The 14,123-nt window shown below is 32.7% G+C and overlaps 1 protein-coding gene across 1 annotated transcript; it reads left to right on the top strand.

Annotated features, from left to right (window-relative positions):
* Positions 1–4,195: 4,195 nt before the first annotated feature.
* On the top strand, positions 4,196–9,024 carry LOC120773012 (5-oxoprolinase). The gene is made up of 8 exons (XM_040101934.1): positions 4,196–4,614; positions 4,685–4,964; positions 5,025–5,337; positions 5,497–6,259; positions 6,332–7,074; positions 7,140–7,400; positions 7,477–8,677; positions 8,746–9,024. The coding sequence occupies exons 1-8, from the start codon at positions 4,441–4,443 to the stop codon at positions 8,896–8,898; spliced, it is 3,888 nt and encodes a 1,295-aa protein (XP_039957868.1). The 5' UTR covers positions 4,196–4,440; the 3' UTR covers positions 8,899–9,024.
* The last annotated feature ends 5,099 nt before the right edge of the window (positions 9,025–14,123 follow it).

Below are 14,123 nucleotides of genomic sequence, written 5' to 3'. Positions count from 1 at the left end.
TAAAGTTTTTTTATAATAAAAAATATAAATAAATATAAAATATTTAAAATGTTAGACTTAAACCTTTCCGCGCAGAACATCGCTCAACGTGTCGCTTTCACAAACTTTATTTTATAAAGGCGCTACATACTCACATGCATACATACATATGTAGATGCATATAAATATAAGTACAATATATGTATATATGTATTGCATGCTGCAATTTATGTATGCGGTTGGAAAACAAACGCAAATATTGGGAAAATATATAAAGTACATATTTACAAGCAAACTAAAGCACCAACAATAAATGCGCCAAAGGCAATATTTAAGCGAAAGCCTAAATAAAATAAGAAGAAATGCGCTTCATTTACTCTTACATACATACTTATGATTATAGCTTTTAACTCACAATCATTTACAGAATATTATTAAGTGCATTTTTACAATTTTCGGGGTTTTTAATTTTTTTTGGCATGCATATAATATTTTTATAAAATGATTTTTTTATTATTATTTTTTTTATTTTTTATAATTTTTTTATTTTTAATTTAAATTTTTTGTGATATATTTTAATGATACTATTTTATTCCTATTTTTTAATAATCTTTTTTTTTACTTTTTATTTAGTTTTTATATTTTACTAAAGCAACATTTTTTTGCTTTAATTCAAACATTTTTATTTTTTATTTAAAACTTTGGCATGCATATAAAATATTTAAAACAATAAAATATAAAATTATTTTTATCGTTATTTAATGTTTCTTTATTTATTTTTAATTTTAATTTTTCTGCTGTATAATTTAATAATAATATTTATTATAATAATTTTATTTCTTTTTAATATTACTTTTTATTTATTTTTATGTTGATTTTTTATTATTATTATATTTTTTTATATTTTTTTGAAATTTTTTGGTTTTTAATTGAGCATTTTTAATTTTTATTTAAAACAATACAAAATATTAAAAAAAAATATATATATTAAATTTTTTTAATTTTTGTGATTTTTTCTTAATTCTTTTGTTCTATATTTTAATAATAATATTTTTTCTTTTATTATTTTATTTTTACCTTTTATCTAGTTTTTTATTTTTCATGTTGTTTTAATTTTTTTATTTAATTTTTTTAAATATTTTTTATTGATTTTGTTTAAAATTTTAAGCAAACTTTTGTTTTATAAAATTATTTATATTAATATTTTATTTTTATGATTTTTTAATTTTTTATTTAATTAATTTTTTTTTTTGTTGTATAATTTAATAACAATATTTTTCTTATATATTTTCTTTTTACTTTTTAGATATTTTTGTATTTTTTAGGTTGTTTTAATTTTTCCATTTAATTTTTTTGAATATTTTTTATTGATTTTGTTGAAGATTTTTATTTTTTCTTTATAACTTTTTTTATAAAATTAATAATTTTAATATTTTATCTATTATGATTTTTTAATTTTTATTTTAATTTTTTTGTTGTTAATTTTAACAATAATATTATATTATATTTTTTAGTATTATTTATTTTTTTACTTTTTATTTGGTTCATATCTTTATGCCGTTTTAAGGCTTATTTTAATATTTATTTTTTTATTAAACATTTTAATTGTTTGTTTAAAGTTTTGCAGGCGTATAATGGTTTTATAAAATAATTTTTTAATATTAAAAAAAAACATTCTAAAAATTAGTTTTTAGATTATTTTTAATTTACGAACAATCGTAATATGAAATAATCGACTTTTTAAAATTTTCACACAAGGTGCGTCCCTTAATAATAATATTTGTTTATGTCCTACTATTAATTTAGTTTAAACTTTTTATTATAATTTTTTTTTTAATATTATTACTATATTTTGTGCAAGTAAAAAGCAACCATGCGTGAGTAATAAAATATGCATAAACAGTATATTTCTAACGGTTGCCAATAGCTTGCTGTTTATAGTTGTTTTTGTATTTGTATATCGTCACTTTCTATTAAATTAATAACGGCACTTTTAATGCGCCATAAAATGGACTCAATTTTTATGACATTACATACAAATGCAAACACGTGCTAATGCATACATTTAAACAACTACAACAACACATTGCAATAAACTTAATTTAATGATTATTAAATAATATATACAAAAACATTAAAGTCAATGTAATTTACACATAAATAATAATGATTGTTAATTAACGAAGTAATGAAGCATTAACTCATGTATATGTATGTATGTATATTGTTGCAAAACAGCAAGCGCTTTAAGAGTAAACCAAGGGGAAACGAATAAACAATGGAATCAAAATGTTTTAAATGTGAAATTAAATCCGCAATTAAACAGAATTAAAGAAATAAATAATGCAATGCAAAAACACGAAATTAATGAAATTAAATTAATTAATTAAAAATTAATTAAATTTATATATACACTTAACTAAATGTTAGCAGCGATACTAAATGCATTTTAAGTAACTAATTCCAAAAACAAAACAAAAAATTAATATTATACATATACAAAAATATATTAAAAGAAAACGATATAAAAAAACAAAAACAAATTAAGCATATATACTTATAAAGCAATTACGAATAATTAACTGTTGTACCACAAATATTGATTACTGCATGTTTCAATGTGAAAAGCTAACAGGTGTTGAATTTCAAACAAACAAAAAACAAAAACAAATACAAAATAAATTTAAAAAAAAAAACAAAAAACAACAACAAAGGTTTGGTTAGTAAAACGGCAATACAAAAGAAAAAACAAAAATAAAAGCAACAAATAAAACACTTGGCTGAGGTTTATCGACTAATTGTACCGCAACAACAAAAAGAAGATAAGAACATATTCCAAGCAAGCAGAGCAAACGATAAGTATTAACTGATATGAAGGATATTTAAATTATGAATTAAAAATAAAATTAAAAAGCAACACACACATACACACGAAAAAACGAAACAGTGTGTTGACGCTGAACTCGACAAACTCAAACTGCAGACGGACACCTGCATACATATTTACATACATACATGCACACGGCCAACACCAACAACAACACGAAAGGCAATGCAATAAAACTTTAAACTATTTCGTGCGCCTAAAACAAAAATCGAACGTGTTTTTTTATTTAAAAGTGGGCGTGTGTATATAGAGTTGAAAGCAGGTAAGTACATACATACATACATACATAACTCTAATAAGCATTTTTGATGTTTTTAGTTAAAAACTAGAAAAACCGTTATGCGGTTGCGTCGAGGTTAGAATTGACTTCATATATCCGTACCCACGACAGTCGGGTCTACGTAATCGAAACGGCCCGGACTTTTTTATACACCCAAGGATTGTCAATACGGCAGAATTCTGTACAACTGATTTTTATTGGTTAGTTTGTATGGCAACTATATGTTATAGTGGTCCGATCTGAACGATCGGAGATTGCACTATTGCCTTAGATAAAAATCTATGCCTAATTTGATGATTATATCTCGTCAAATGAAAGTTTCCATACAAGCACTTGATTCCAATTATTAAGTTTAGTATGCAGCTTGATATCTCAAAAACTGAGGACCTAGTTCGCATGGCTAAATCGACTCTGCTCGTCATGCTCAACATTTTTGTATATGGTATCCGACGCTTCCTTCTGGGTGTAATAAAAATGGAAAACAAATATCTCTAATAGTCGGCATCACATCTCATACATATGTAGGTTAACGAGTATTATCAGCTTTACCTTAATAAACATACATATGTATATATACACATACACGGCGCTACTCATTATACTTGTATGATTGTTTAGGTATAGCTAGGTGCATATGTATGTATGTATGTATATTCATACGTTTATATGTACATACATATATTGTAAGAATGATATAAGGCACACTTGTTGACAATGAATTGCTAAAACTATCACGCGCTTAATTGAGAGCTACGCTTATATCAAGTATGACAATAAAGCTTCACACACACAAGTTATGATAAGCGACGAATTTCATAAATAAACAAATTTCTAGCTAAGCTTCTAAGTTAAACTTGTTTATTCTACTCCAGTCACAGTATTTCACAATCGTTCAGCTGATTACATGACTATTTATCGATAAGTGTTTGAGTAGACGTCTATCGAACTATGGTCGGTATAAATGCTGCTGTCAACGCGTGGCAACACTCACTGCTGCTATCACACAGCTGAATAGTTGTTATCAAAATATTATTTGTTTTGAGAAGTTCTAATTGTATTACTGTGCTTTGAGTTCAGTTGTTGAAAATATCTTCATTTGATCTTCTACCACACCGTATTTGCTTTTTGTTATCGTTTTTGATAATCATTTACGATTTATAAGCGTATGCATAGCTATTTTAAAACTCAGAATCCAGTGGGCATTCAAGTAGTTGGGACGCATTTGCACATATATACATATTCGTTTTGAAATAATCAACTTACATACACTCTATATTGTGAAGAACAAGTATTAATGGCTGAATTGACAAATGGAAAATATTGCTTTGCAATTGATCGCGGTGGCACCTTCACCGACGTAATTTGCATTTGTCCAAATGGAAAAGTGCGTACTTTGAAGCTGTTATCAGAGGATCCCAGCCGATATAGTGATGCACCGCGGGAGGGTATAAGACGCATACTAAAGGAGGTATGAAGCGGATGCAAAGCAATTTCGCAATTTATTTCAATTAAATTTCTTGCATTAATTCCGCCTTTAGGAAACTGGACGTGATGTAACGGAGGAGGGTCTGGTGGATACTAGTCAGATCGGTTGGGTACGCATGGGTACAACTGTCGCCACCAATGCATTACTGGAGCGGAAGGGTGATCCTGTGGCGCTTGTGGTGAATGAGGGCTTCCGCGATTTGTTGTATATTGGCAATCAAGCGCGTCCAAAAATATTCGACCTCAATATACGTAAACCGTCCAATTTATATAAAACCGTAGTGGAAATTAATTGCCGCATTGTGCCAGAGCAGGCAAATCGCTGTCAATTAGGTAAAGATGATGTTATGCAAGCATGAGTGTATTTAAATAAACTACTTTCGTTTCACATAGAACACACTTGGCCGCTGCTTGAAGGCACTTCGGGCGCAAAATATTTTGAGATGCAGCCCGTCAATGTAGCGAATGTGCGTTCAGCACTGCAGCAGGTGCGCGAAGAGGGCATCACAAGCGTGGCAGTGGTGTTGGCACATAGCTTTGCGTGTCCCGTACATGAACTGCAAGTTGGCGCAATAGCGGAGGAGCTTGGATTTACGCACATCACGCTCTCGCATCAAGCTATGCCAATGCGACGCTTAGTGGCGCGCGGTTACACAGCCTGCGCCGAGGCATATTTAACACCGCACGTAGAACGTTATCTCAACAGGTAATAAAATTGTGCTTGATAAGACAACTAAGACAGTTAATGACTAGTCAAATGTCATATAAATACATTGTGTAAATTGCTCCACTGCATATCCTACAGTATCACATTAGATAATTTCGAATTAGATAAGTGAAACTATTGTGCATACACATTTTTCAGCTTCAAATCTGGCTTCGACAAAGAGTTGGCTGGCGTTGATGTGCTTTTCATGCAATCGGATGGCGGTTTGGTGCGCATGGAGAACTTTCGCGGTGCGCGCGCCATTCTCTCCGGTCCCGCTGGCGGTGTCGTGGGCTACGCAATGACGGGTGCACGTGAAACGAACGCGCCACTAATAGGTTTCGATATGGGCGGCACATCGACCGATGTCTCACGCTATGCTGGCACCTATGAGCATGTGATTGAGAGCACAACGGCCGGTGTCACCATACAAGCGCCACAATTAGATATTAATACGGTGGCGGCCGGTGGCGGTTCAATGCTTTTCTTTCGTTCTGGCCTCTTCGTAGTCGGCCCTGAATCGGCTGGTGCGCATCCTGGACCAGCGTGTTATAAGAAAGGTGGCCCACTCACCGTCACAGATGCTAATCTTATACTAGGTCGTCTATTGCCGGAATATTTTCCAAAAATTTTCGGTCCCAAAGAAAATGAAGCGCTCGACTACGCCATAACCAAAGCGAAATTCGACGAAATGCGCGCGCTGATCAATGAGCACCTGAAAAGTGGCGGTGACTCGAAGCAATTGAGTGTAGAGGATGTTGCTTTGGGCTTTATACGCGTCGCCAACGAGGCTATGTGCCGTCCCATCAGGGCGCTAACACAAGCGCGTGGCCTCGACACGTCCCAGCATGTGTTGGCATGTTTTGGTGGCGCTGGCGGTCAACACGCCTGTTCCATCGCACGTGAGTTGGGCATAAGCAAGGTAAATAAATATAATATTTGCGCGCTAAGCGTTATTATTTAATGAAAATTTCTTACTGCTCTCAACCAATAGGTGCTCGTGCACAAGTACGCCGGCGTACTTTCCGCCTACGGCATGGCGCTGGCCGATGTTGTGCAAGAGACACAAGAACCTTGTGGTCTGGCGTTCTCAGCAGAAAATGCCGCGTTCTTGAAGACACGCTTGGACGCATTGGCCGCGCAGTGCGCCAGCAGTTTGCAGTCTCAAGGTTATAGCAAATTGGAATTGGAGCCATTCTTACATTTAAGATACGATGGCACCGATTGCGCGCTGATGTGCGCGCCAGCCACCACAACGCATAAAGAAGACGCATTGCTTGCGGCTTATGGTGATTTCATTGCCACATTCCTGCAACGCTACCGCACCGAGTTCGGTTTCGTGCTGCAAAATCGCGCAATTGTTGTCGATGATATACGCGTGCGCGGCTTGGGTAAGAACAATACGCCACCTGAATTGGAAATTAAGCAAGCGGCGTTGGAGACACCAAAGCCACAAGGTTTTACACGCATTTTCTTCGAGCAAGGCGCACACGAGTCACCGATCTACTTAACCGCGAGCTTGTTGGCGGGCAGTAAAATCAATGGACCAGCAATTTTGATTGATCAACTGTCCACCATACTTGTAGAGCCCGATTGTGTGGCAGAAGTGACGCAGCACGGCGATCTGGTGATAAATATTTGCTCCTCTAATCGCACAGTTGTCGACTGCAAACTCGACGCCATACAGCTGAGCATCTTCAGTCATCGCTTCATGAGCATAGCTGAGCAGATGGGCAGGTAAGCCTGTGTCGAAGTATATTTTATAGCAAACTTTTGCAATTGTTTGCTTTTCATTTCTAAAGGGTGCTACAACGCACATCGATTTCGACCAACATCAAAGAGCGCCTCGACTTTTCATGTGCGCTCTTTGGTCCCGACGGTGGCCTCGTGAGCAATGCGCCACACATACCCGTGCACTTGGGCGCCATGCAGGAGACGGTGCAATATCAGTTGCGCGTGCGCGGCGATAGCCTTAAAAACGGCGACGTTATATTGTCCAATCATCCACAAGCGGGCGGTTCGCATCTGCCCGATTTCACCGTCATCACGCCGGTATTCTATCGGTGAGTCAAAAATTATTTTATTTCAACAAAATTTTACTTATAGTATTTTCATCACACTCTCACTTTCCACCTTAAGCGATCAACCGAAACCAGTTTTCTTCGTCGCCTCACGTGGCCATCACGCCGACATCGGTGGCATCACACCCGGCTCTATGCCACCGCACTCCACGTCGCTCGCGCAGGAGGGTGCCGCCTTTAAGTCTTTTCTGATTGTCGAAGGTGGCGTGTTCCAGGAGAAACATATTGTGGTACGTCTCACCACACCAACCGCCGCCAAGGGCGCCACTGGCACACGCAATCTGCCCGATAACATTTCCGATCTGAAAGCGCAAATCGCCGCCAATCACAAAGGCATACAACTCGTGTCGGAGCTCATCGATAGCTATGGCTTGGATGTGGTGCAGGCCTACATGAATTACATACAGCAAAACGCCGAAGTCGCAGTGCGCGATATGCTCAAGGAAATCGCACAAAATGTCTTGCAGCGCAATGGCACCACCACTTTGGAGGGCGTGGAGCTCATGGATGACGGTTCACCGATAAAGTTGCGTGTCGAAATCGATCCCGTGCAAGGCAATGCTATCTGTGACTTCACCGGTTCGGGTGCAGAGGTATGGGGCAATTGCAATGCACCGCGCGCCATTACGCTCTCCGCGCTCATCTACTGTCTGCGCTGCATGGTCGGTCACGATGTGCCACTCAATCAGGGCTGCTTGGCGCCCATCAAAGTGATTGTGCCGAAGAACTCCATCTTGGATCCCTCGGAGGGCGCCGCTGTGGTCGGTGGCAATGTGCTGACCTCACAACGCATCGTCGATACCGTGCTGAAGACCTTCAGCGTGTGCGCCGCCTCATGTGGCTGCATGAATAACGTCACCATTGGCGATGAGGAGTGGGGCTACTATGAGACGGTGGCGGGCGGTGCTGGCGCTGGTCCAACATGGCATGGCGCCGATGGTGTGCACACACATATGACGAACACGCGCATCACCGATGCGGAGATAATGGAATTGCGTTATCCGATCATCCTGAAACGTTTCTGCTTGCGCACGGATCAGTCTGGTGGTGCCGGCCAATTCCACGGTGGTGAGGGTGTCGAACGCGAGTTGCTCTTCCGCAAACCGGTCACCTTGTCGATTTTGACGGAGCGGCGCACGCTGCAACCCTACGGCTTGGCGGGTGGTCTGCCAGCTAAGCGCGGTTTGAATTTGCTGCGCAAACCCGATGGGCGCGTCATCTCGTTGGGCGCCAAAACTTGCATCGATGTGGAGGCAGGCGTAAGTTCTTTTTTCTTACTTTGTATTTTTAATATTTTGCACAAATTGTATTTTTTCGTTTATTTTAGGACATATTTCTGCTGAAAACTCCCGGCGGTGGCGGTTATGGTGTGCCGAGTGTGGCAGCCATTGGTGGCAAAGTGATATCACATGCAGAGAAGCATCATTTGACCGAACGCGGCAGTGTGTTTGAGTACAGGCAAGCGCAGGAGTCAGCTTGAAGAACGCCATAATAAGCACAACAACAATCTCAAGTCAAAAGTGGCATTCCAATTAAAATTAAAATTTTACCCAAAAAGCTTTTATAGCAAATTTAAAACATTTTGCCTGGCACAAATGCAATAATATATTTTATAATGTCTACAAGTATACATACATATACATAAAAAGTGTTATTAAGTAAAAAGTTGTTATATGTAATACATACATATAATGTTACTAAATAAAATATAGGAGCAAAATTTAATTAAAAAAATTTTATTTCAAAAAATTATTAAAAGAAATTTATCAAATAAAAGAAATTGTTACGAAAAATTATTGAAAAAAATTTATTAAAAAAAATATTAAAACAAATTAGAAAAATATGTAATTAAAAATAAAATATACATACATGTAAACAAAAATATTTCAAAAAAATTAGTTAATAAACTCTTATAAAAAAGAATTTTATTAAAAAAAAATAATGTTCATAAAAACTATTTTATTTTTCTTAAAACGATATGGTTTAAAAAAAACTATTAATTATTAATTTTAATAAATAACAATTTTATTACAAAGAATTATTAAATAAAACATTTATAAAAATTTTATAATAAAAAAATTATTAAAAATATTTCATGAAACATGAAATTTCATAAAAAAATAAAAATTTCATTAAATAAATTTTATGCTCTTGCTTTATAGTTTTGTTCACCTAACGGTTGTACGTATCACCTAAAATTGCACAAAATGTTCGAATTTAAAAGTTTTGGACATGAAATAAATAGCGAAATACCTGGAAATCCTCCCACACCCCATTTCAACACCCTCACTTAGGAGAAAGAATCATTTTGACGATTTTATCCTCAAAAACCGGCGATTCGGGACACATTTTTATTTTTCTAAGTTTCTGTGTAAATCCAAATTTAGAATTTCTTTAATAAAAACATGCCCCATGCGATTCTGCAGATTTCTGCATTTTTATATTTTCTCTACGACCTGTAGTTTAGAAGTTATAAGCATTTTTGTGTCCGCTTGTATTCGGCGGTTGCTTACTGCATGCTCCTGGTCGCCTGGTAGAAATCTGAGATTTTGGCACCAAATTGAAAGCAATTTTTCCTGCAGCGGCGGCAGAGACGGCGGCAGCGGCGCTAGAAATTTGCGTGGCGGGTGGTATAGCATACGCAAAGGGGCGAATTTGGGAACACGGAAGCGGGACATACACACGGGCCGGAAATGGAAACATGCCGTCCACCGGAAGTGGAATTGCGGTACCACACTTCCGGTCTGGAAGCCTAACAGGAAGTCATAAACCGGAAACGGAAATAATTTTGCCGTTTCCGCCTATCCGGTTTCCGGCCTCCAGCATCCGGATGAGTTTCAAACCGGAAATGGCGAACCGGAAATGAAAAAATGTTTCCGTATCCGGTGTATGACTTCCTGTTGGACTTTCAGACCGGAAGTGTGGTACCGTAATTCCACTTCCGGTGGGAGGACATGTTTCCACTTCCGGCCCGTGCATATGTTCCGCTTCCGTGCTCCCAAATTCGCCCCTTTGCGTATGCTATACCACCCGCCACGCAAATCTGTAGCGCCGCTGCCGCCGTCTCTGCCGCCGCTGCAGGAAAAATTGCTTTCAATTTGGTGCCAAAATCTTAGATTTCTACCAGGCGACCAGGAGCATGCAGTAAGCAATCGCCGAATACAAGCGAATACAAAAATGCTTATAACTTCTAAACTACTGGTCGTAGAGAAAATATAAAAACGCAGAAATTTGCAGAATCGCATGGGGCATGTTTTTATTAAAGAAATTCTAAATTTGGTTTTACACAGAAATTTAGAAAAATAAAAATGTGTCCCGAATCGCCGGTTTTTGAGGATAAAATCGTCAAAATGATTCTTTCTCCTAAGTGAGGGTGTGGAAATGGGGTGTGGGAGGATTTCCCTTTATTTCGCTTTTTATTCCGTGTCCAAAACTATTAAATTCGAACATTTTGTGCAATTTCAGGTGATACGTAAAACCGTTAGGTGAACAAAACTATAATACTCTGCAGCTGTGTGTATAATATTTCATGAAACGTTTTATTACAAAAAAGTTCATAAGAAAATAAAAATTTCATTAAATACATTTTTTTAAGAAAATTTTGTGTGGAATTTTTAATACGTTATTTATTTTTATAAAATAATATGAATAATATACAATTTTATAATAAAAAAACATTATTAAAGTGAAATTTTATGAAAAATTAATGTAAGGATTATTAAAAATAAAGTTCTAAAAAAATTATTAAAATAAAATGTAATAAAAACAATAAAAAAAGCTATTCAACAAAATATTTTTAAAAATAAATTATTAAAGAAAAAGTTTATCAAAAATCGTAAAAAAAGGTACATAAATTATTTATTAAAAGTTATTCAAACTTTTTTTTTTAATAAAAATATGAAAAACTTTTATTAAAAAAAATATTTAAAAAAATGTATTTTAAAAAAATATTTAGATTCATTCATACTCAGTGTATTTTTTCATACAATACTTAAAAACGCGTTCCGGTGCAAAAGACCGCACGCATGCTAGTACTGCCGTAATCCGGCGCCTTTGGGTAGGCAATGGAAATTATATCCGCCGCACCATTTGGCGCAGTTGGAAAGTGATGCCTGTGAAACTTCTGTTTAGAGCATTATGAATTGCTTTTTTAATAAAAATAATGACTAAAAATAAAATAATTTAATATGCTACACTTACCTTCTTTTCACTCACTTTTTTCTTGCGAAGAAAAAGCTTCTTATTGAATTTTTTTTTCTGAGAATTTATGTATGGAAGTTTTTACTTTTCAAATAATAGATTTCTACCACTAGTTAAATTTTATTTGGTTCTATGTAATACATACAGACACGCACAAGGGCATGCTTGCTTGTACGTACATATGTACATGTAATTGTATTTTGACATATGTATGAACAATGCATACTTTGTTGGAACTTACAGCACAATTTTTTCTTACAGAATTTGCATAACTGTTATTTGATTGTTATTTATTATAAACGTATAGATTTTATTTGATTTATTGTTTGAGAAATGTGTTAAATAGTGTTGGTGGAGAGGTGAGGTTGTAGAATGGAAGAATTATTTAAATTAAAAAATTATAAAAAAATAATATTTTAAAAATAAAAAAAATAAATAAAATATTAAAAAAAAAAGAAAAATATTAAAAAAAATAAAATATTAATAAAAATTAAAATATTAAAAAAAAAATTAAATAAAAAGCAAATATAATTAAAAAATAAAAATTACTCAAAAAATAGTAATATGCAAAAATTAATGAATTAAAATGTATGACAATTTGAAAAAAATAAATATTGATATAAAAATAGCAACAAAAACAAAATGAATTCACTAAAACCCACAGAATTTAAAAAGTTTAAAATTTTAAGAAAACTGAACATAAAATTATAGATACATTTAAAAAGTAATAAATTGAAAATTATTTTTAACAAGATCGGAAATAAAAATATATTTTTTTTAAATCGTAAAAAAATTATATACAAAATAAAATTAAATTTGTTAATAAATAATCATATACAAAATATATAAATATTGTAAGTATAAAAAAATAAATAAAAAATATAAACACAAGGCGAAAATGTTTTCCAAAAATAAAAATTTATATACAAAATGAAATCAAATACAAATGAAACCTAATGTAATAAAAAAATATAAATGAAATAAAAAAAGTGAAAATAAAATATAAAAATCGACAAAATGAGAAATTTGTTACAAAAAATTATTTTAAAAATATAAAAAAATAATATAATATAAAATAATTTAAAAATATAAAAAAATTAATTAAATATAATAATAAAAAAATAAATTAAAAATATAAAAAAAAAATAAATAAAAAATAAAAAAATCAACGGCAAAATGAAAAAAAAACTTTTCCAAAAATTAAAAAAGCGAAAATTATAAAAAAATATAATACTAAACAAATTGATTAAAACATTAAAAAGCTGTTTTCATGTTACAATACAAAACTCCACAAAAAAGCATAAAAATATGTTACACATGTAGTACATCGAAATTTAGACTACATATTTTGCACCTCTCGCCATTTTGTTTTCATTGCATTTTTTGTTTCATTTATTTATTTTGTTTTTGTACGCAACTGTTGTTGTAATTCGGATATTCAAATTTCCATATGCAAAGTACTTTTGTTTGTAATGTGTGTTTTGGTAGTTTCTTCATTATTTGTACGCAAATAATTTGTTGTTGTTTTTTTGTAATGTTTGTTACTTTGTTTTTGGCAATAGTAAAGCTTTGAAAAACTATAATTTTCTACTGTGCTTAAAATAAACTAAACTATTTGATATTCTTTTTTCGTTAGGAAGTTAAATATCTATAATACATACATACAAATACAAATACAATGCAATATATTTTTATCGTTTAAACTTAGTATAAAAAACTTATATTTTTCATTATAATTTTCCGAAACTTTGTTACATAAGATTTTCTTTTTTAGTTATCTTTTTTTTGTTTAATTTTTCCCCATATCACAGATTGCTCGAGATTTTTCGAATTTCTTGTTGTTTTGCGTTAATAAAAATTAAGTACAATAATGGTTGGCAATCAAGTAAATTTAAAAGAAGAGTAATGCTTTTACGGCAAAGTTCACGTTATGCTTGTGAGCAAGCTTCTGCTTTTTGAAATAAAATTTTTTCTCTTGGATTTGAAAGAATACAAAAAAACTTATGAATCAGGCTGTTTATAAATTATTTTTAACAAAAACGACAAAATTGCTGGCCGAATTCGGTAATGAATCGTTGCTCTTAAGAAAATTGTGTTGAATAATATACAAATATACACAACAAAATAATATAAAAAATAGTGAATGAAAATTTATTGAAAAAAAAAAAATAATAATAATAATTAAGTAAATTTAAAATAACAAAAAATAAATAAAATTAAAATAAAAATAAACTAAATAATATTAAAAAATAAATGGTTTTTCTTTATATAATAATAAATCTCAAAATCTTAAAAAAATAATTTAAAATAAATTAAATATGTATAAAAAACTAGGTTTAAAAAAAATAAACAAAAAATAGATTATAACAAAAATATAAAAAATATACACATACATACATATATACATATGTATGTATATAAAAATTATGATTGAAAATTTAAGAAATAAATAGTAAATATAAAAAATAAAACAAAAATGAATTATAAATGCTATTTATTTTTACA

This window comes from Bactrocera tryoni, chromosome 3 (assembly GCF_016617805.1).
Source record: "Bactrocera tryoni isolate S06 chromosome 3, CSIRO_BtryS06_freeze2, whole genome shotgun sequence".
Classification (NCBI taxonomy): Eukaryota; Metazoa; Arthropoda; class Insecta; order Diptera; family Tephritidae; genus Bactrocera; species Bactrocera tryoni.
The sequence above is the reverse complement of the archived record's forward strand: the minus strand, read 5'-3'. Positions and strand labels throughout refer to the sequence as shown.

What these genes read in the sequence shown, in the direction of transcription:
- LOC120773012 (XM_040101934.1), top strand. Translation starts at nt 4,441, where the DNA reads ATGGCTGAATTGACAAATGGAAAATATTGCTTTGCAATTGATCGCGGT. An exon ending in GTGAGTTGGGCATAAGCAAG is followed by an intron (nt 6,260 to 6,331) that starts GTAAATAAATAT and finishes CTCAACCAATAG; the next exon opens with GTGCTCGTGCACAAGTACGC. An exon ending in GCATCGATGTGGAGGCAGGC is followed by an intron (nt 8,678 to 8,745) that starts GTAAGTTCTTTT and finishes CGTTTATTTTAG; the next exon opens with GACATATTTCTGCTGAAAAC.